The 21,546-nt window shown below is 33.9% G+C and overlaps 1 protein-coding gene and 1 non-coding gene across 4 annotated transcripts; both read right to left on the reverse strand.

Moving 5' to 3' along the window:
* Positions 1 to 2,783: 2,783 nt before the first annotated feature.
* On the reverse strand, positions 2,784 to 2,855 carry Trnad-guc. Its single transcript has one exon. It is a non-coding gene; the product is annotated as a tRNA-Asp (tRNA).
* A 2,757-nt stretch (positions 2,856 to 5,612) lies between these two features.
* Positions 5,613 to 20,910, reverse strand: LOC106718527 (annexin B9). Of its 3 annotated transcripts, XM_014512637.2 has the most exons (9): positions 20,709 to 20,910; positions 20,128 to 20,592; positions 16,141 to 16,317; positions 13,653 to 13,857; positions 11,774 to 11,853; positions 11,268 to 11,340; positions 10,258 to 10,431; positions 6,379 to 6,560; positions 5,613 to 5,729 (listed from the first exon to the last, which is right to left on the reverse strand). In XM_014512637.2, the coding sequence occupies exons 1-9, from the start codon at positions 20,724 to 20,726 to the stop codon at positions 5,673 to 5,675; spliced, it is 1,431 nt and encodes a 476-aa protein (XP_014368123.2). In that variant the 5' UTR covers positions 20,727 to 20,910; the 3' UTR covers positions 5,613 to 5,672. The 3 variants fall into 3 exon arrangements, with proteins under 3 accessions (XP_014368123.2, XP_014368124.1, XP_014368125.1); XM_014512638.2 differs by lacking the exons at positions 20,128 to 20,592; positions 20,709 to 20,910 and adding an exon at positions 16,942 to 17,205 and having other exon boundaries at positions 5,614 to 5,729; XM_014512639.2 differs by lacking the exon at positions 20,128 to 20,592 and having other exon boundaries at positions 5,615 to 5,729.
* Positions 20,911 to 21,546: the final 636 nt, after the last annotated feature.

Consider the following 21,546-nt stretch of genomic DNA (forward strand, 5'->3'; position numbering starts at 1 on the left):
TCTGTAGATTTTTTTTACTGATATGAAATGAAAATGAAATTTAATGAGATGAAATAAAATGAAACCTAACCTAACTCATTGAATCAAATCATTATATCTGATATTGAAACAAATTAGTAGCTTCTTTTTAGAAACATTTGCATGAATCATAAAAACTTCTATGATTTTTTTTTGTGAAAATTTCGTGGTTTGTTTTTAATAGACATTATTTTGACAGCTGGAAAAGAGAACGTATAAGTTCGGAAAAGGTAAAGAAAAAGCTCGAGTATTTTTTTTTATTTCGGAAAATTTACACTTACACAGTTATACTTTCAAATATTACATGCCCCGCAAAACTGCTTACGCAGTTTGACTGCAGGTCACTCGCTTTACATTACTTAAATGGTTACAATGATTTAACAAGTGTTTTTTTAATAATTGTTTAAATTTACCAAGTTTAGGCTCACGTCTTATGTCCTCGGGTAAACTGTTGAGTAAATATGGGACTCGTATGTAATAGCCCGTCGTTGCCCCTAAACATCAGATGCGTTGCCTACCTTTAATCAACGAAGAAGGGGACGCACAGAAAGAAGATAATTCCCCTTCATGTGCGTCCCCTCTTCTGCAAAATCCACTTCACCTTCCCATACTTAAGTCCTCTTTCCCTTCCCACCCTTTTATTATCTCCAATCCGGTAATAATACCCAATCCGGTAATAATAACGAAGTAACAGCCCGAGCCGAGGCTCCTGAGGGAGCCCTCGAGCCTAGTTACTCTTAAACGAGGTTTAGGCTAAGCGCCATCTGCGCCCGGCCACCTCAAGCCCGGTGAAACTGTAAATGCCTCCTCAAGGCAAACAGTGACTACTCAGTCACAAAAAAAAAAAAAAATTATTATTAGGAAAGGATGGCGATAGAGGACCAAAATTAGTCCTCCGGTCGCATGAAAATGCGGAATTGCTTCCACTTCACGCCAGTCATCACTATCTTAGGTCTAATATATTAGGTTTTAGTTCCACAAAACCTCGTGTGCAATTTTTATTCTTTTTCTCATCGCAAATTAATAGTGAGGTCTTACTTTTTTATTTAGTTTGAAATCATCAGGATTATACCCGCGTTATGAAGTATGATCCTACTTATTGTGGACTTTCATCGATGCACTTGTGTAAAATACCTGCCATCCTTCTCATACTCGTGCAAAAAACGGCGGCAACAATATGATTTAATACTAGTGTTAAAGCAGTAGAATTTTACGGTAACAGCGCTTTTTGTCACACAATGGAGCGTTGTGTGTTAATACGAGTACTGAACATTTTAATCCACATTTTTTTAATAACTTACTTCTCCCCACGACATTGCATAAATGTACTTTTTTCACTCCTGTTACCTTTTGTTTCCGATCGATCCATTAGGTTTTGTTTTTACGAACTAATGGCACATAGGTAAAAGGTATTGTTATTTTTCTAACTAGTTTTCTTTGTTCAATTTAATTATAATGTATGGAGACTCTTTTGAAAGTGGCGATGCAAGGAGCGTTAATAAATAATGAACAATGTCACATCAAAGATATTATAGTTGTTAAGAAAAACTACCGACTTTAAATTGAGGGTACAGTTTCCCTGTTCATCGTGTGGAAAATTGCACAGTTCGTAATATCCACTTGGTTTTTTATACATTAATAATGGTAATTTATTATGTAAAATGATTTGATATTTTATAATATTACATTTTATTTAAATAAAACTTGATTTACAACTGAGATCTGAAAGCAGAGAAGACAACGAAGAAAAAAGAAACTTGGATTACCTTACCTCAATGAAATATTTTTCTGTATCCATCATAAAGTAAAAAAATAATTTATATAAAGATGTTATATATACATATACATATGTAATAAGAATTTAAATACCTAGTCAAGTCATAAATTCTGTCACATGTTTAATATAAAATAATTGAAAGGAGTTTATTCATTATGTGACCATTTATATACCAAAATGAACTTAACAAAACATAGATTCTTATGACACTAAAGTTTGTTCAAAATTACCTCCGTGATTTTGAATACAGGCCTTCAATCTGCGCGGCCAGTCGTTTATCGCAAAACGAATGAGGTCCATGTCAATATCGGCGGCTGCCTTAATCAAGGATGTCTTGAGTGACTCCAAATTGGGATGAATTTGAGCACGCCTTTTCCTCCAAGTGTTGCCATTTCTTGTAATCTAACGGATTCAAATCTGGACTGAAGGAGGGCTAGTCTTGTGTGCTCTTCGCTGTATGAGCTGGCGCCGAATCTTGTTGGAATACCCAGTACCTGTATTAAAACATATCGTCATCCCTCTCATTATCATTGACAAAACAGAGATAAAAATATGTTTTATACGGGGGTTTTGGTATCAGAAACCAACGATAAGACAAACGATATATAATTATAAGATTTATCAGTATAAATTTGCCTAAGAGTCCTTTCAATCCTTTCATCCTAACCTCGAAACCATGTATTTAATTATTATTAGTTAGTCCTGAACTAATTCAGTATTCGTTGTTTAACAAACGATGGTTTGAACATAGGTAAATTACCGCAGCATTAGCACATGAATGTCCAAAGGAACCTGACGGCGTGACGGCAATCCACACAGCAATATACCATCACAAAGGAATACATTAACTACAGACTTACGGGAATGCTTTCAAACAATTCAACAATCTCTCTAAATCAGAGGTCACATAATAATTTATTCTGATGACGAAGTTGGTTATCTAATCTGGGAAAATATATTATAAAATCATACGATATGAATAAAAAACCTCCCCGGCGGGGAATCGAACCCCGGTCTCCCGCGTGACAGGCGGGGATACTTACCACTATACTACCGAGGATGTGATCTAAATGTTCAAAAAGTCTAATCTGAGAAAATTATTTATTGAAGCAATGTAATGCACATCTTACTAATATTATAAATGGAAATATTTAGATGGATGGAGATGTTTGTTTGAAGCTATATTCGGAATTGTTCAACGGATTTTGATGAAATTTGGCACAGATTTAGAACAAAATCTGCAAGGACACATAGGCTTATTAAGTTTTCTTTCATCCCGCGCGAACGGAGTCGCGGTCGACAGCTAGTATTAGTCATTTTTTTTTTTAATAAAACCATGAAATGAAAAGCCACAATAAACAACAGTGACACCGAACGAAAAAGTTTGAATCATCGTTCCTTGTGCGTACTGCTAAGGATTGGAATAAGTTGCCGGCGTCAGTTTTTCCGTCCAAGTACGATGTGGGGGCCTTCAAGAGTGAATAGGCATCTACAAAGCTAGCGCGTACCATCTTTAGACCACATCTTAACCTCATCGGGTGAGATCGTGGTCAAGCGCTATTTCAATATGAAAAAAAAAAAAAACCATCAGAAGCCCAGAAATTCTTGTTGTAGGTTAGTAAAACATTAATGAACAAAGTCTCAATATGTCGACATTGTGTTTATTAACAGTCAATGGACCTTTTTTTAAACTGTTTTTTCCATCAATTTTTTTCTTTTTCGCTCGGTCTATCGTTACGAGGACATCACTCGTCGTTTACTGGTGTTACCAATTCCAGCAACGCGTCTGGACCACTAACAAGTAGATAAATAAGCGATAACACAAAACGAAAATGCGAATGTAACTTTAAAACGAGATAGATCGAAGATCTGTTAAATAAACCAGAAAAATCTGTGATATTTTTAGGGAATGTTTGTGGATAGAAAAAAAAGACACTTTTTAGAAATAATATTTATTAAAGTGACAACTGTTTCAGTGTATAATTAATAATGTAATATTACATTTAAACATTAAAACATCATATGAAATGTAAGCGGCGGAAAAGCTTTTAGGTATATCTTAATATGTAAACTTATATAACTTACTGCTAATTATAGAAAAAAACTTGTAATTATTTTGTCTTCAATGAAAAGGTGGGAGCGAGATTATAAAATGCGTTAGGGATTCATTCGAGGTTATTACGTTGCACAAATCGAACCTTCTGACGCAAATACGTCATAAGAGATTCCATAAGAGACGTAACTTTTTTTCGTCGGATAGATCGAAAAAAAGGTACGAATAGAAAATGATAATTTGTATTAATTAGAAATGTTTAGTTTTTTTTTTTATCATAAATGACAACATCCCTAATGTATGTACTAAGGAATTATATATTACGTTTTATATAAAAAAAATACATATTTTTGCTTATATCTGCATCATTTTGTGCCAAACAAACTCGAACAGTAAATGCGCATTGAACGTAACTGTAAGATTTCTATTAGATTCATTATATTATTTTCTATATTCGAAAACAATTTTAAAAGTAGGTATTGTAGACAAAATTCACAAAGGAATTGAACCCCCCCACTATAAGTAGTAGTAACTATTTAATACACTTAAATAATGTTACTTTAATATTAATATAAAAAAAGAAATGTAATGTAAATTGTAATTTATGTAGTGTAAATGTAAATGTTTAATTTAAAATAGTTTTGGCACTTTAAAATTTCGCATTAATTTTTATTCCACAAAATTAAATATTATGAGATTTGTAATTTAAAAAAATAATAATTTTGAGATTAACATGGATCACTATAAAACGACTTGTGACCAAAAACTTAAACGTCAATTATCACTGCTGAAAAACCTGTTCAAAAACATATTAACTTATATAAAAACATATATTTAGTCAAATAGAGCACAAATAATATTAAAATATAACGGAGTGTCTGCGGCACAGTTGTTAACTGCTTAAACCAGACTGCATCTAAATCTTTACATCCAGGTTCGATCTTCGCCATGTAACAATGTTTTTCGAATCTCACATGTACATTTATCTGACGTTCTTAAGGAAGAAAAACGTGATGCAACCTGCACATATCTGAGAAGAAATTCAAAGATATGTGTCAAGTTAACCCGCACTGGGCTGTGGTTGACTATGGCCTAGTCACCCCTAACTTAGGGTAGTCTCTGAGTCCCTCAGTGGAGATATGAGTTGATAACATACATGTTTATGGAAATATTTCTGCAGTGGAACCTCACTGTAAAATAATCAATTTACTTCGATATTACATAGAATATATCTTAAATATAGCATATTTAATACTAAAAGCAGTATATTTTTGAGTTACACTTAACATTTTTTTTGTCTTTAGGCAAATCCGTATTTTTTTAACACTGACGAAAGCATAAAAGGCACTTGTATAGAAAATTCATACATATTTAAATTATTTATATATATTATATATATTAAAGTTGATATAAAAATAATATTTTTATCAAATCGAAATTTTAATATATGACATGAGATTTTTTTTTATATTTTTCATAACTAAACAAAAATTTATGAGAATTTCAAAATATCAGATCAAAAGGACGGTCAATTTGAGATAATGAGATTATTTCAAATGAGAATTTAAAATTAAACATAAATATGCATCTAAACATTTAGCATATTATATATGTATAAATAAATAAAATAAAAGTTAAACATAACATACATAAAGATCAATAGAATAGTAACAAAATGGCCACAGACATAAACTAGTAGCTTCAATTTAAAAAAAATTATTAGCTTTGCATTTAGCATTTTTATAAAAGAGATTCATATCAAATTATATGCACTAGACATCAGATGTATTTATGTACTATGTTTATGTTAGATGAAGAGAACGCTTAATAAAGGCCGAGCAAACCCAGTAAACATTTCTTGTAATGACCGGAACAGTCGCCCTGTTAGAAAAAAAATATTGTTAACCAGAAATATTATTCATAATAATTGTATAATTTTTGTTTTTTTAATGCTCTTTGATTAACAAATATGTATTAAAAGATCCTTATTTTCTTCATCTCTATGAATTTTATATCACTATCTCTTTCACTGCATTTATTTTTAATATTTCTATCTCTCTCTTACTTCGATTTAATTCCACAATCTTTTCAACACAGTTTCATTTTCAAATTATTACATTTCGTAATATTATAAATGCGAAAGTTCAGATGGATGGATGGATGTTTTTTAGAAATACACTCCAAAACTAAGCTAAAGGAAACTCATTGAAATTTGTCATAAATGTAGAACATAGTCGGAAGTACACATAGTCTATTATGATTCTTTTTTTTCCATGCAAACGAAGTCGCGGGCGACAGTTAGTTTCTAATATTTCAATTGCATTCTTACCACAATCCAGTTCTACAATCTTCCATTTCTTTTATACGCATTATTGTAAAGAGATACGATTTGATTGAATATTTGTTTGTTTGTATTGAATAGGCTCCGAAACTACTGAATTAGAGATAAATTCTTTCACTATTAGGAAGCTAAATTATCCCCAGTTGATTTAATCTATATTTTTTTTCTAATTCCATTTATATCTGATACCTCGATCCAGCTCTGCAATGTCTCTCCATACTTGGAGTGGAACATGTTGGAGATGTCTCCGAGATCGACTTCGCAGCGAGTCACCATGATACGTATGAGCTGACGGTCGTTAGTACCAAGACCCTTCATAGACTTGTGCAGACGTTCTGCGAAGAACAGCGGCTTGTTGCGGACAACTTTCACTGGAATTGGAGATTATTGTTAAAATTTAATAAAATTATATTGAAGATTCCCTACAATATATCTTCAACATTAGTAGATGCCAGTAACAACATAAATAGCACGAATGGTCCGGTATAAACAGTTAAATAACATGACCTCGCAGAAGACAGGCATCAAATGGAAGAAATTCTGCGTACAGTTTGATTAGTGTACTACCGGAGGCCTAATTTAATCCCCTTTCCTTTCCTAATCTCTTATAAGGAAAGCATGGAAAGGGCAAATAGATATGACGTAGGACAGGGGCACATGGGAATATTCAGGTGGTCGCTTACTCAGTTGTAATCCTGTAATACAGGGATTATTTTGGACAAGTGACTTTTTTCAAAATGAACCATTACCACAGACCTCCATGGTCAAATTACCTACTCTTAACATCAATCTATCTATATATATAAAAGAAAGTATTGTTAGTTACACTATTTATAACTCAAGAACGGTTGAATCGATTTGACTGAAAATTGGTGGGCAGGTAGGTTAGAACTAGGAAACGGACATAGGATACTATTTGTTCCGTTCGACAGCGTCACCGTGTGACTTGACATAAAACATCAGTCACTAAAAAACGTGGTATAACAAAAAAAAAATCAGACTTGGAATAACAAAATACAAATGACAGCTATGTAATGGACGTATGTATGGTTGACAATTTGATTTTTGTAAGAAACCAATATTAAAACTATTTCTATTAAATAAATAACAATCATAATGTAATAATGGAGCCATTTACCTATCTCAAAAAGCTAAGTAATTTTGTCTATGAATGAATGGTTGAAAATTTGAGTTTTGAAATAAATATTTAGGGGAATTGAAGTGAAGTTTAATTACTAATGCCGCGACCAAGACGATCAAATCTTTCCCGACAAAGCCGTAATGCAAGAAGGATACGAAACACTGCAAATGAAAGGGCTGAAGAACAAGAAATTGCACGTGAACAGCGCCGCGTTAGTATGGCTCGACTTCGTGCTTCTCAATCACAAGAGCAAATAAGGCAGCCCGTGAAACGGCTGGGTCGACAATGCAAAATCGTCGAGCAAACAACAGAGGTCAACAAATAGATAATTTGCGACGCAGAACAAGAGATTTATCAAGTGCTGATTTGAACCGAGCAGCGTTTCGATACGATAGCAGCAAAGATTACAGATTGAATCCTAGCGTTTGCATTGGGCAAATGGACGTTATTTGCAAGTATTGTGGTGCATTGAAGTTTTCCGGAGAAACGCCAGGATTATGCTGCGTTAATGGTAAAGTGAAATTGCCATTGTTGTCTCCGCCACCTGAGCCATTGTATTCATTGCTTTGTGGCAAAACACCAGAATCACGCCACTTTCTTGCAAATACTCAAAAATATAATGGTTGTTTCCAAATGACGTCATTTGGGGCAGATATTATCGAAGAGCGAGGATTTAATCCGACATTTAAGATACAAGGACAGATTCATCATCGAATTGGATCATTACTACCACTAGAAGATGCAATGTGGAGAGATCAATGCAGGAATGATCGAGCAATTCTTCAAGACTTGCAGCAACTAGTTCATGAACATCATGCGTTTGTCAGGTTGTTTAAGAGTGCTTTAGAGCGCATGCCAAATGATGACTATAAAGTTGTCATCAAATCAGATGAACGACCATCTGCAACACATGAACGCACATGTAACGCTACAACAATAGATGAAGTTGCCATCCTGATTGTTGGTGAACAATTGGAAACACGCAATATTGTGCTTACACGTCGCGATACTGGGCAACTGCAAATAAATATCTGTAACACATCGATCATATAACGCATTGCAATACCCGCTGATGTTTTGGCAAGGAGAAGATGGATATTATTTTAATATCAAAATGATAAATCCATTGAATGGTGAAGAAACTACAAAGAAAGTTAGCTCAATAAATTATTACGCATATCGTTTGATGATTCGTCAAAATTCTTACAATTATTTGTTGTGGTTTCGTCGATTGTTTAAGCAGTATTGCGTCGACATGTATTTCAAAATAGAAACGGAACGTTTAACTTTCATTAGGTTAAACCAAGCGAAAATGGGTTCTGAGGAGAACATCCATTTACGTGATGCAGTTAATACTGAAGGAAATGCAGCTAATATTGGTTGGTAAGACATTAAATTGTTTTAACTTTCGTGAGACATAATAATTATTAGTCGGTGCCGTCACCGGACGATCACACGTGAGTTAAGCCGTTTCTTAATGAATTAGGTAAGACATTTCTCATGTCAGTAGTTTTAGCCACTGTTCGTGCGAGATCCAAAAAAGCGGTTGCAGTTGCTTCTTCTGGAATAGCAGCCACATTGTTAGAAAGATGCCGTACGGCTCATTCGGCATTAAAATTACCGTTAAATCTTCAAACTTTTGAAGAACCAACATGTAATATTACGAAAAATTCAGCAATGACCAAAGTTTTATCGGCATCGAAAATCATCATCTGGGACGAATGCACAATGGCGAATAAACGTGCATTAGAAGCACTTAACTGAACATTGAAAGATTTACGGAATGACGCGAGATGTTTTGTAGGAGCAATGATTTTACTGTCTGGCGATTTCCGCCAAACACTGTCAGTAATTCCAAGATCTACGGCTGCCGACGAAATAAACGCTCGCCTCAAATCGTCGAATCTATGGCGCTATGTGAAGAAACTGCAGCCGACAACAAACATGAGAGTTGCATTGCTTAATGATACATCTGCTGAAGATTTCTCTGAGCTATTGCTGACTATCGGTAATGGTCAAGTACCTGTCGATGAATCGAGCGGATTGATAACATTTCCAAATAATTTCTGTAATTTTGTCTCATCAAAAGACGAAATTATCAACAATGTATTTCCGGACATTATTTCTAACTACAAAAATAATGAATGGTTGAGTGAGCGAGCTGAACTATATAATTCAAAATAAGATCATTGGAACAATGCATTCATTCAAATCTATTGACTGCGTCACAAATGAAGATGAGGCCACCAACTATCCAATTTAATTTTTAAACTACTTGGATGTGCCTGGCTTGTCACCGCACAATTAACGTCTAAACGTTGGCTCCGTAGTAATCATGCTTAGAAACATAAACCAACCAAAACTGTGCAACGGTACGCGTTTGGTTGTTAGAAAATTGATAAACAATGTAATTTACGCGACGATACTGAAAGGAAAATTCAAAGGTGAGGTAGTTCTCATTCCGAGGATCTCGATGATCCCAACCGTTTTGCCGTTTGAATTTAAAAGACTTTAATTTGCGATCCGTCTTTGCCTTTAAGGCGGAACAGAGTTCGCCTGATCAGCTAGTTATTATTATTTTATTAATTCTGACTTAGGTCAATAGAAGACAGATTGAGAATTAGCAATGCATTAAGTTCGATATCGACTACTTTGGGAATCCTTGCTATAATATATAAAAAAACATGTTCTTGTCTTATCCCCTATAACGTGTTGGCATATATGCCATATATACTACTGATCCATAAATCTCTACCAGTCGTCATATTTATATTAATATTTAATTTCACTTGTATCTTCTACACTGACTTGTTGCTTCCTTGTTGTATAAAAAAAAGACATGACAGACAGACAGAAAGACAATTTGTAAAAAATATATAAGTAATTTCCGGTCTAAAAGATACAAAAGACTAAAGTTGTACACTGACCGATAGCTCGTAAGGCTTTCTCCAGATCTCCGGAGAACTCCGCCTTGATGGCATCGTCGATGTCGTGTCCGGTGAGGAAGTGGTACTCCTGGAAGATGGCAGCCAGCTGTGGGAATGAACGCGAACACAACACTGCGTTGAACACCGACTCATCTGTGCCCAGGCGCAGCTCACCTGGAAAATTTACAACCTATTATTGAAATAATAATAAAATTATAAACAACAATATAAGTACTGTAACATGCAATAAAGCAGACTCTCAAAGTGGGCGATAACGCCTTCTTGGGGGCGTTTGAAACCTAGATGGGGGCGTTAAGGGTCTCCAGAAGAAATGGGGGGCGTTGATGTGGGTTAGGGGGTCGATGTTTTATTTGTAAATTCATTTACTTTATATAGTATTTTATATTTAACTAAAATTAAAACCCACCCACCCACTACACAATAACGAATAATTAACTTATATTTCTACCCTGTATGTTATAAAAACTTACGTTTAACAAGTAACAAGTTTCTGCGGATAAAGGAACATGATCGATGATAGTTAAAAATTTAGAGCAATTTTACCCTAAATAACATTGCACCAGAAATTATTTTACCTCACTCGTAAAGAATTCTAGTTCAGAATGTAAATTTAAACATCAGAACCGAATAATGTAACTAAATTAATTAAAGTGATGAAATTGTCGTTTTTAAGTTTTAGGGGTGTATAAAAATGGAGGCGCTGATAAAAATAAATAAGTTTGATAATCACTACAATAAAGGAATGAGTCAGAGAATTCATTGTATAAGTAATAATATTAAACTAACTTATGCCCGCGACTTCATTCGCGCCAAAAAAAAAACTATTTATAAATACAGCCTATCTTTCTCAGTAATAATATAGCTTTGTAAAGCGTTCAGTAGTTTTTGAGTTTATTCGATACATACACAACTTTTCTCTTTATAATTTAAGATAGATGTTTGAAAGTTGAAAATATAGTGACATATATAACCTAAAACATATAATTTACCTGCTTGCAACAAGCTTCTTGCGTCTTCTCTAGCTTTTTGTTGATCTACGTGGAAATCTTCAGATCTGTTACCCTGAAATATGAAAAAATTATCGTTCAAAAATCCTATTTTCTCGAAATCAATATTCAAATACAGAAAAATATTTGTTTTATTATCTTTGTCTGAACTTCATTCAACATTCAACAGATTTCATTTTCTACATAATTCTGACCAATCAATTGTACACAGACCAATATATTAGTACGTTATATAATAACTTTATTGTAGACCAGTGTTTCCCAAAGTGGGCGATAACGCCCCCTTGGGGGCGTTTGAAACCTAGGAGGGGGCGATAAGGGGCCCAAAAAATGGGGGGCATTGAAAGTAATTAAAGTAATGAAATTGTGGTTTTTAAGTTTTAGGGCTGAATAAAAATTAAGGGGCTCTGAAATATAATTGATTTTCAAAGGGGGCGGTGAAAGAAATAAGTTTGACAATCACTGTTGTAGACGAAGAAATTACATACCATACAGAGTGACGTCATCAGCCGCTTGAAGTTGCCCGAAGTGTCACCGCGCAGATCATCCTCGAGCAAGGTCCCATAAACTGAAAAAAAAAGTACATTGAAAATTTAAAAAAAAAAAATAATTCACATATAATCATAATTAAAAAAAAAAAACGAAATCCATGTTGAAATTAGTCTTATTTTTTTTCGTATGAGAGTAAACTCGCAAGGCACTACCATAGCACTGAGCTAAACAACTAAAAATACTTAATAAATCATAGTATTCCTCAAGTTCACTGGTCCAGCAGTTTGAATATAAGTGGAATCTGACTACATAGGCTACTTATTTTTTTTTTATTCAAAGTCGCGGCCTAAATATATTTTTACATAGATTTTAAAAACACATTGTCTAGTGTATATTTTTTTCAAACCGGTCTAATCATAGTTGTACGATAGTTATTTGGAACATAATCACAGATGTGACTATGTTCCAAATAATAATAGTTTATTCTAGTTTGCATTTAAGTATGAAAAAAAAAATCTGTTTACATCTCGGTTGAAAGGTTGCACCATTTATACAACCTTCAAACCTTTACTAGTATATTAAGATTTCATTTAACGCTGCCTTTATCATAGGTAACCAAAAACATGTTTCTTATCTTTTGAGTGAATAATAATTAAAGATAACGATCTATTAACCTAGAGGAATAGGTACATGAGGCTGTTACAGTATTATTTAAAGCAAGTGTACTTTAAAAAGGGAAATGATTCATTAGCTCGAGGCTGATTCAACGTAATACGAGTTTTTTCATACATCTTAAATAGCTTACGTCATACATTACTCATACGTACGTAGTTTGGATACGTTTTCTTTTTGTATTATTAAATAGTTTCGTCATTAAATATGAATCAACGCATCTTTTAGCGTCATTGTCTTGTCCAATAGTATTTTATTTCATTCTTTATGAAATTCATTTTTAATATGAACTAGATTTTACCCGACTCCATCCGCGCGGAATAAAAAAATAGAAAACGGGGTAAAAATTATCCTATGTCCGTTTCCTGGTTCTAAGCTACCTGCCCACCAATTTTCAGTCAAATCGATTCAGCCGTTCTTGAGTTATAAATAGTGTAACTAACACGACTTTCTTTTATATATATAGATAGATATAAGATAGTAAATAAAGCATGTACGAACATTTTGATAAAACGGTTTATTTTTATTGACACTAAATGATTGACTTATATATATGTACTTGATTAATTTTCCTTAAGATTGCATATACGTTGCAAAGCAATCAACATGAGTAATGAACGATAAAAAGGAAACAGTAGAAAACTGTGACTCATTGAAATCTCTAAAAGCAAATCTACTTATAAACACAATATGAAGCAAACAAGTTTATGCAACATGTAGGACGGAATATATTTGAGGAATAATCTTTATTAATGATTTTTTAGTGAAAAGGTTTGTAATTTCAAATGTGCAATTATCCTTAACAAAGTAGGTTCATAAGCATTATCATTTTCTAAATCGATGGGTCTTATGTATATGGGCCAAAGTAACAATTTGATTATTTTTACTTTTTTGTGTTAAAAGCTACCTCTTAGTTTAGTTAATAACATGAACTAAAAAAACACACATTTACAGGTGTAACTTTTTTTGCTGAAGTAAAAGTGCCTATGTGGCTTATTTTCCTATACGGTTGTAACTTTACGTTGTCTCTCCTGAAAAGTTGTCAATTTGCACATAGCCCCTTATTCGTAGGAGCCATCGAAATATTGAGTAAACAAGTATGTGTTATAAAAGTGCAATGAACTAACTATTGTGCACTCATGTACACCGTGACACAATATCGTGGTTAATAATAATAATGATTTTTATAAAGTCAATACTCACTGGCGGTGTACGCCTGCTTGATGACATGTATCTCATGGTTGGACATTGTGCACATAACCTCGATGAGCACGTCCTCATCAGTGCCAATACCAGCGGTGGCATCGTGCAGCTCCTTAGCGTAGAACTGAGGTAATGGTGTCATCAGCGCCACCAACAGATCCTCGAACTTGCCGCTCGTTTCGCTCTTCAAGTCCGACACAAGATCCTGTTAATAAGTAAACACTTGTAGGATAATCCTAAAGTCATCTTACTAATATTATAAATACGAATGTTTGGATGGATATTTGCTAGAGGGTATCTCCAGAACGGCTGCATAGATCTCGCTGTAATTTGGCATACATGTAGAACAGTCTGGAAGAACTCATAGGCTATTAATTAAGTTTTTTTTTTCTTAATTCCGAGGGGACGCAGTCGCGGCCAACATCGAATTTTTATGAACTTGAATATTTGTCAGCAAAAATAATTCTGTTTTATTCATTCAACAAAATGTTCAAAATGTTTTATCATTGCCATTCCAAGCACGTCCCGTTTGCTAACTACACTTGATGCTTATCAGTGGTTTCTAATAATAAATATTAGGTTAGTTTTCCTCAACGCAGTATAGCACAATTTAAAAATGCTCTAATTCATTTTAAAAATGCAGTCTATAAAGACGTATTTTTTACATTTTAACTAGGTTTCTAGACTAATATTATTTTGTTTTTGTTACCATGGAAACATGTTAATAAATAGTTATTACTGCATGAAAAAAAATTACATTCACGCGACTTCATGGTACTCAGGGGAAATTATTTGAACATACCAGTAATTTGATGTATATCAATTTATTTTAGTATTTGTCCCGTAATCAACACGAATAGGGAATAACTAACAAAGGCACTCAATTATTTTAGCTTATGGAAACAAGGTAAAACAATTTAATGTCATAATACACGTTATTGTAGCTGTTACTTCCACGAACATGTCTGTGTAATATCGAATAATATTTCGTCAGACTATTTGTGATATTCAGATTCGGATCCTGTTTTATTATTAAGAGTTTGAAGAGTTATTAATTAACTAGTTTTAGCCTGCGCCTCTGTTCGCGCGGAATTAAAATAAAACTTAATAATTAGCCTATATGTTCTACATCTATGACAAATGACAAATTTTTATCAAGATCCGTTCAGCCGTTCCGGAGATGCCTTCAAACAAACATCCATCTACTTTTGCATTTATAATAGTAATAATATAATTTTTATTGCCATAAAAATTAACAAAATTTTAAAAAACAAATATTTACAATATTCAGTGATGGCAAAAGGGGGTGGCTCAGCTTCGCCAATACCGGTCAGGAATAATATTAGTAAGTTTAATTCTTATCGTTACTAATTAATTTAACGATAAACGACGTAACAGAATCAATGATGAATAAACATGATTGCAGATGTCCATGGGCGTCGATGAACACCTTGGTGTTCCCGCTGCTCGTTTGCCCCCTTCTCTTATAAAAAAAAAAAAAACATGGTAAATCCATTGCCACCTTATCGCACACTTTGTATTTTTTAATGATCTTACGAGTATTGTAAATATAAACAATCGGGTATTCCCATTCGCCTCAAGTTAATCATCGATTGTCCTATTGGCTGAACTCCATACGAGTGACGTAGCGTGCGTCACACAGTTCTAACATCTGTATCATACATAGTTTCATTGAAGCAAAATCAAAACTGATTCGACATTATTTTGGAAGCCCGTTACGCACGCTTGGCAAACAACGACAAACAGCAAACATCGTTTGTCTGTTTTTGTTCGGTGTTCGCTGTTTGTCCTAGTAATCGGCGTCATTGCGGCTTTTCAACACAAATCAAAGGATGTTTGACAAACGTGCGGACGCCTGTTTGTATGGGGTGTTTGATGATAGTGGCTGTTTTTGCAAACACCAAGCGATCGGCCATTATTCAGATTGATATTATTTGACTTTCTATTCATAATGGGAGGGCCAAATTACTAACCAATTTCTGATGTCATATTGCTTTTAGACTATTGTAATATAATATACTAGATATTAAATTGGTTGGGGTCACGCAAAGTTTTAGTTTATGAAGGTGTGGCTGATAAAATAATTAAGGTGAAAATGACAGTCCAGCTCACTTCGAACGATGTCGAAAGGTGTTTTAGTAGGAATATATCCAGATTCAATATGTATACATAACTAATGATTGGTTTCTGAAACAATTATCCCTGTGTAAACATAATATATTGTTATTTCTGTTATGTCAAAGATAATGACAGGGATGACGACATGTATTATAGGGATTTTTGTCTCAGAAACCAACGATTAAGGGATAAACTATTCAATCCATCACAGTGAGATACATTGTGATGTATCCCGATTTTATAACCCCCGAAATCCCGATACGAAAACCGAACATCTGTGATATACCAATAAGCTATTGTGATGTCTATCTTGTTCTAAAGTCTACTGTTTATCATCGTAATAACTCACCTTTCCATAAAGAGTCTTGAATTCGAATGCGATGCGCAGGCGCTGCTCGTTGCTGCGGCGTGTCAGCACTTGTATGATGGCCTTCTCATCAGTGCCGAAACCTTTCATAGCCTTGCGAAGGACCGCTGCATCTTCACGCGGGTCGAAAGGATTCGCCGGCACCACGGTCGGTTTGGACTATCAAAATAAAATAGGTGTTAAAGAGGTAGGCAAACAACGCTTTCCCTATTTCGGCGAATTCATTTTCTGAAACTATGAAACACTTAAGTTTTAATTTAAAGAAAAAAAAAACTGCTAAACCAAATATAAATAAATCACGTGTTAGAACGTACACAAAGAAAAACAGCTCGTATGAAGACTATAGTAAATATTTCACATCAATTAATATTTTTGATAATCTTCAGTTACCGACTATGATTCACTACACACGATTGTGACCATGATGGGCTAGCCAATAGCCAAGCAATATTTCTACAAGGTAATCTTTCTAGTTTATTCAATAGAGGTATAATTTAACATCAAAAGGATTAAGATGGAGGAAATAGACACAAAAATCATCGAACATTATGATATTTTTTACTTCAGTAACCGTGAGTTTCTACTGACGAAACGCTGACTAAAACATAACTATCTCCCATCTCATTATGTTTGCAAGATTTGAAAGAGAGGGACCGATAAACTTGAAATACAATTTTGTATAGGTGTATAAAAGTTACGATAATATTCCATTTTACTAAACATAATCATCCGTAACTAAATCAAATAAAACTAATAATGAATCGGAAAACAAAACATGTATACCGTGAAACGGAACGATTTGAACCCGCGCCGTAAACCAATCGTGGCTCTATAGGCGCTGCGCATACTAGAATTAGATGTGACAGAGGACATATTGATTGATGAGGAAATGTTGCTTCAAAGAAATAACACATTCAACACAGAACACACAGAACAGTCACATCACAAATCACAAGCACAAAAACATTGAAATCTATCCAAATATGAAACAATATATGATCAAGTGCACAACACCCATTTTACTGGAGACCAAAGTCAAGACTGAGTCGTGGCTTATTGTGATAAATGTCCGCGACGAGGCGAAGTGAACATAACGATGTAATTGCTGCAAAATGTTCCTTGAATAGAGCGAGAGCATATACATGTCTGCTTCATAAGTCAGTATCACAGGAATCTTCATACGATACACCTCTATGCTAGATTGCTTTGTGTTGCCAAAGTATTAAATATCGTATTCATTTACGATTTTCATCCAATAAAATAAAAAGATAAAATTCAATTAAAAAAAAGAAAAGTACCAGGAATTTGGTGGCATAGTAATAAATAATAATATAGGATTTACATATTTTCCCTTGTCATCGACAGCTCATTTTATGCTCCCACCGAGGGGCTCACAGCCTGCCCAAGTTATGGGACTATGCCATCATCAACTATGCGGGCCCAGTGCGGGTTGGCTTAACATGCAAGTTGTATCACAATGTTTTCTTCACTTTAAGAACTTCCTTGTACATGAAAAGGGGTATTAATGGGAAAATAGATAATGATTATTATCAAATATACCTTATAGTTTGAATATTTCAACTTAGCTCACAAGGGTTACTGGCATGTGGATGCATGTCCTATATTAGAAGATTTATCAATGAATGAGCTCATGAGAAAAAGCTCCTACTAATATTTCTTAACAAGCTGTTAGGAAAAAGTTACCAACCTAACAGTTATTCAGAAAGCAAAATAAACAGTAACCGTCATAAGGTACTTAGAGGGTTACTAAGAAGAATGTATTTTATATACTTGATATATAAAAATTGAAGTAAGAAGTCCATGATAAATAACTTCAGTCTACTTTTTGGATAACAGTAATTATATATTTATTTATACAGAGAATAAGGAAATTGGTTCCCTCTAAAAATCAATATCAACACAATTGGCATGGTGCCAAGAGTTACACAATGAAAAGAAAACAGAGACTTTTGAATACAAAGTATAATGGAGTATTAGAAACTAGCTTTTACCGGCGACGCCGTCCGCGCGGTATAAAAAAATGCACACAAGATAAAAAAAAAGTTCCTATGTCCGTCTCCTAGTTCTAAGCTAACTCCCCATCAATTTTCAGCTAAATCAGTTCGACAAATCTTGAGTTATAAATAGTGTAACCAACACGACTTTCTTTTATATATATAGATATTTTGTGATTTTATCAGCAGGTAACTATTACTATTATTATATATCTTGAGAGATTGTGAGTCAACCTAAGATTGGCACAGTCAGCTACATAAGTGTTCATTTACAAAGCTTCAGAAATTTGTAAACTTGCCTTTGGATTCAAAAATGTATGTACATATCACAGCAATTTATCCTTTACTTTTGACAATGAATAAATGGTATTTATGAGTATGTGCATACATACATATCTTTAAAACTAAAGGCACATACAAGTTTTAAAGTTTTATAAAGTTCTCCGTACAAAAGTTTATCCTTTGTAATTTCAGGCAGAGTAATCCTTTAAATTTTCAATTATCTATAGATTTTTGAAAAAACTTTTGAAGGCCTAAAACAGGGATCCCCAAACTATTTTGGACAAGTGACCCCCTTTTCCAAAATGAACCGTTTCCACAGACCCCCATGGCCAAATTACCTACTTTTAAGATCAATTATTGTTATTATTATTCATTCTGACTCAGGTCAATAGAAGAAGACAGTGAGAATTAGCAATGCTTTAAGTTCGATATTGACCCCTTGTGGTCGATATCAACCCCTTTAGGAATCCCTGGCCTAGACTAAATAAATTTGATACCCATAAATTTCTTGACTTTAATACACTTACAATTTTATTGGTAATATATAAATAAGAGGTCATAAAAGTAAAAGTTATAAAATCTATCTTATGATAAAAAAATCTGAATGTAAAGCATGAAATAGTTTACACTAAATTATTTGATTAAAAAGTGAGCACACAATTAATATACATATTTTTTTTTTCATCAAAAAATTCTTCATAGCTATACAGAGCTTTCTAGGAGGATAAGCCATGATTTTAATCTATTTTTAAATGACATGAAGCTGGTAGCCGCTGTGACGTGGTCCGGCAGACAGTTGTAATAGAATTCATCAACTTTATTTAACCTAGCAGGAAGTGTATTTTCTAATTCCATACTATATAAAATAATTTCAACAGAATATGTACATGTTTAAACAACAAGGTTACATTTTTATAACACAAATTGATAACAATCTTTTGTAGTCATTGTGTCAATGTATTTGGATTAAGGATAATTCTATTCAAACTATTTCTACATTATGTAAATACATAAGTTACATTATATTTCCTATCCAATTGATGAATTTTAGTATAATGTTTGATTATCAACTCAGTGCAGTGACAAGATAAGCATTCCAGGTTTAATGGTACAAAGTAATCTAATTAAGTATAAAATTGCAAATTTTGTTCAAATTAAATAAATAAAAACGTTTTGAACCTAGGACATTACATGGTAAATTGCAATATTATTACAGAAACATTATGGAACATATCTAATATGTGTATAAATTCTCGTGTCACAGTTTTTGTTCCCGTACTCCTCTGAAACGGCTTGACCGATTCTCATGAAATTTTGTGAGCATATTCAGTAGGTCTGAGAATCGGTCAACATCTATTTTTCATACCCCCCCCCCATTTTTTAACTGCGCGCGGACGGAGTCGCGGACGACAGCTAGTTAAAATATGTATTTTAAAATGTTCCATTAGGAGTTTCTGGTCAACTAATACATTATTATTATATGTAAATTAATGATAATGATTAGATGAACAATAGTTTTCAGAATGAAAAAATTAAGCATAAAAAAAGCATAAAAGACAATAAGCACAAATTAAGATTAAGTTAAGCCAATGTCTTGTTTATCACAAATAAATATTTGGAAAATTAGCACAAGTATGTGAAATGTATGATAATAACAGTAGTCACGACATACCTCAGGAGTGTTTGCCATTGGGTTTGATGATACACTGTAAGTTTGTTGGCTTTGTGACTGAGACTGATTATGGGGTGGGTAGCTCTGATATTTATCGGTCTGTGGATAACCCGGACTTGCCTGGGAGTACCCTGTTTGAGCTTGTGGGTATCCTTGAGCTGATTGTGGGTATGCTTGAGCAGATGGTGGATATCCTTGAGCAGTTTGAGGGTATCCCTGAGCAGATTGGGTATACCCCTGAGCATTATTAGGATAGCCCTGACTTGGGGGATACCCAGTATTTTGTTGTGGGTAGGGCTGGCTGGGTTGAGGATAACCGGACGCTGCAGGATATCCTGGCTGTGGCGGAGGATACCCCATTGTAGGAAACCCCGCCATTGGCATCGGATTTCCGAACGACTGTGGAGCCGTGTTGCAAAATCCAATGTTATGTAGGTATGGCTGTTGCGGATACCCCGATTGGCCCTTAAAACCAAATGAAAACTCAATAATAACAAAACTTCAGAGAAATATATTTTTTGTGATAAACAAAACAAGGTTAACTATTGTATCTACGTGCACTAGTTTCAATTCTTACTCACTTGTTGATACGGATTCATTTTGTATATTAATACGCTTTTAAAGGAATAAACACACAATACACGAACTCGTTTTCAAATATGAATCTTTCGTTTTAAAAAGTTACACTTCAATAAAATCTAGAACGTGACTGTATTACTGAACTAAATTGAAAGAACGCCAAATACCAAAGCAGAAGAGGCAAAGCGCCTAACTGGCGGTCCGTTCTCTGACAGAAAAAATCAAATGTCATTGTCATTACAACCAAAGACATTTGAGCAACACGTCATTGGTCTTTGTTCTAGAGAAGCCTATCTTGCTAGTTTTAACGGTGTTTTACTGCACAGTTTTACTGGTTATTTTTGTTCAAAATGTTATTATAAAATACTAAAATGTATCTTATCTGGTAACAATTAGAACGACTAAATTATATGTAAAGAATTATGAACATTTATACATCTTTGTTGCATCTGTGGTACGGCGAGTCACTTTTAATCACACTTTTATCGATTTAAAGTCTTAGCGCCATCTATTCGCAACTATTGGCAACTGCAAAAAATCTGAAGTATGTTACAATTACAAGCTTTTTTAAGAGTTTAAAACGTAAAATAAATTAGGAAAGTCAGAGAATCTCAAAGGAATTAATACATACACACCCATACACATGTCACTAATATTATAAATGTGAATTTTTGGATTTATGGATGGATGCTTGTTAGAAGGTATCTCCAGAAAAGCTACTGAATGGAGTTATAGATTAGATTTTCTACTACTTCTTGGCTACTAATTAAGTTTTTTTTTTTAATCCGTGCGGATGGAGTCTCCGGCGATAGCTAGTAATTAAATATCCGAAAATCATTA

The sequence above is a fragment of the Papilio machaon genome, chromosome 4 (genome assembly GCF_912999745.1).
Source record: "Papilio machaon chromosome 4, ilPapMach1.1, whole genome shotgun sequence".
Lineage (NCBI taxonomy): Eukaryota > Metazoa > Arthropoda > Insecta > Lepidoptera > Papilionidae > Papilio > Papilio machaon.

What these genes read in the sequence shown, in the direction of transcription:
- LOC106718527 (XM_014512637.2), bottom strand. An exon ending in AAGAAGCTTGTTGCAAGCAG is followed by an intron (nt 10,432 to 11,267) that starts GTAAATTATATG and finishes TAAATTTTCCAG; the next exon opens with GTGAGCTGCGCCTGGGCACA. An exon ending in GAAAGCCTTACGAGCTATCG is followed by an intron (nt 6,561 to 10,257) that starts GTCAGTGTACAA and finishes CTCCAATTCCAG; the next exon opens with TGAAAGTTGTCCGCAACAAG.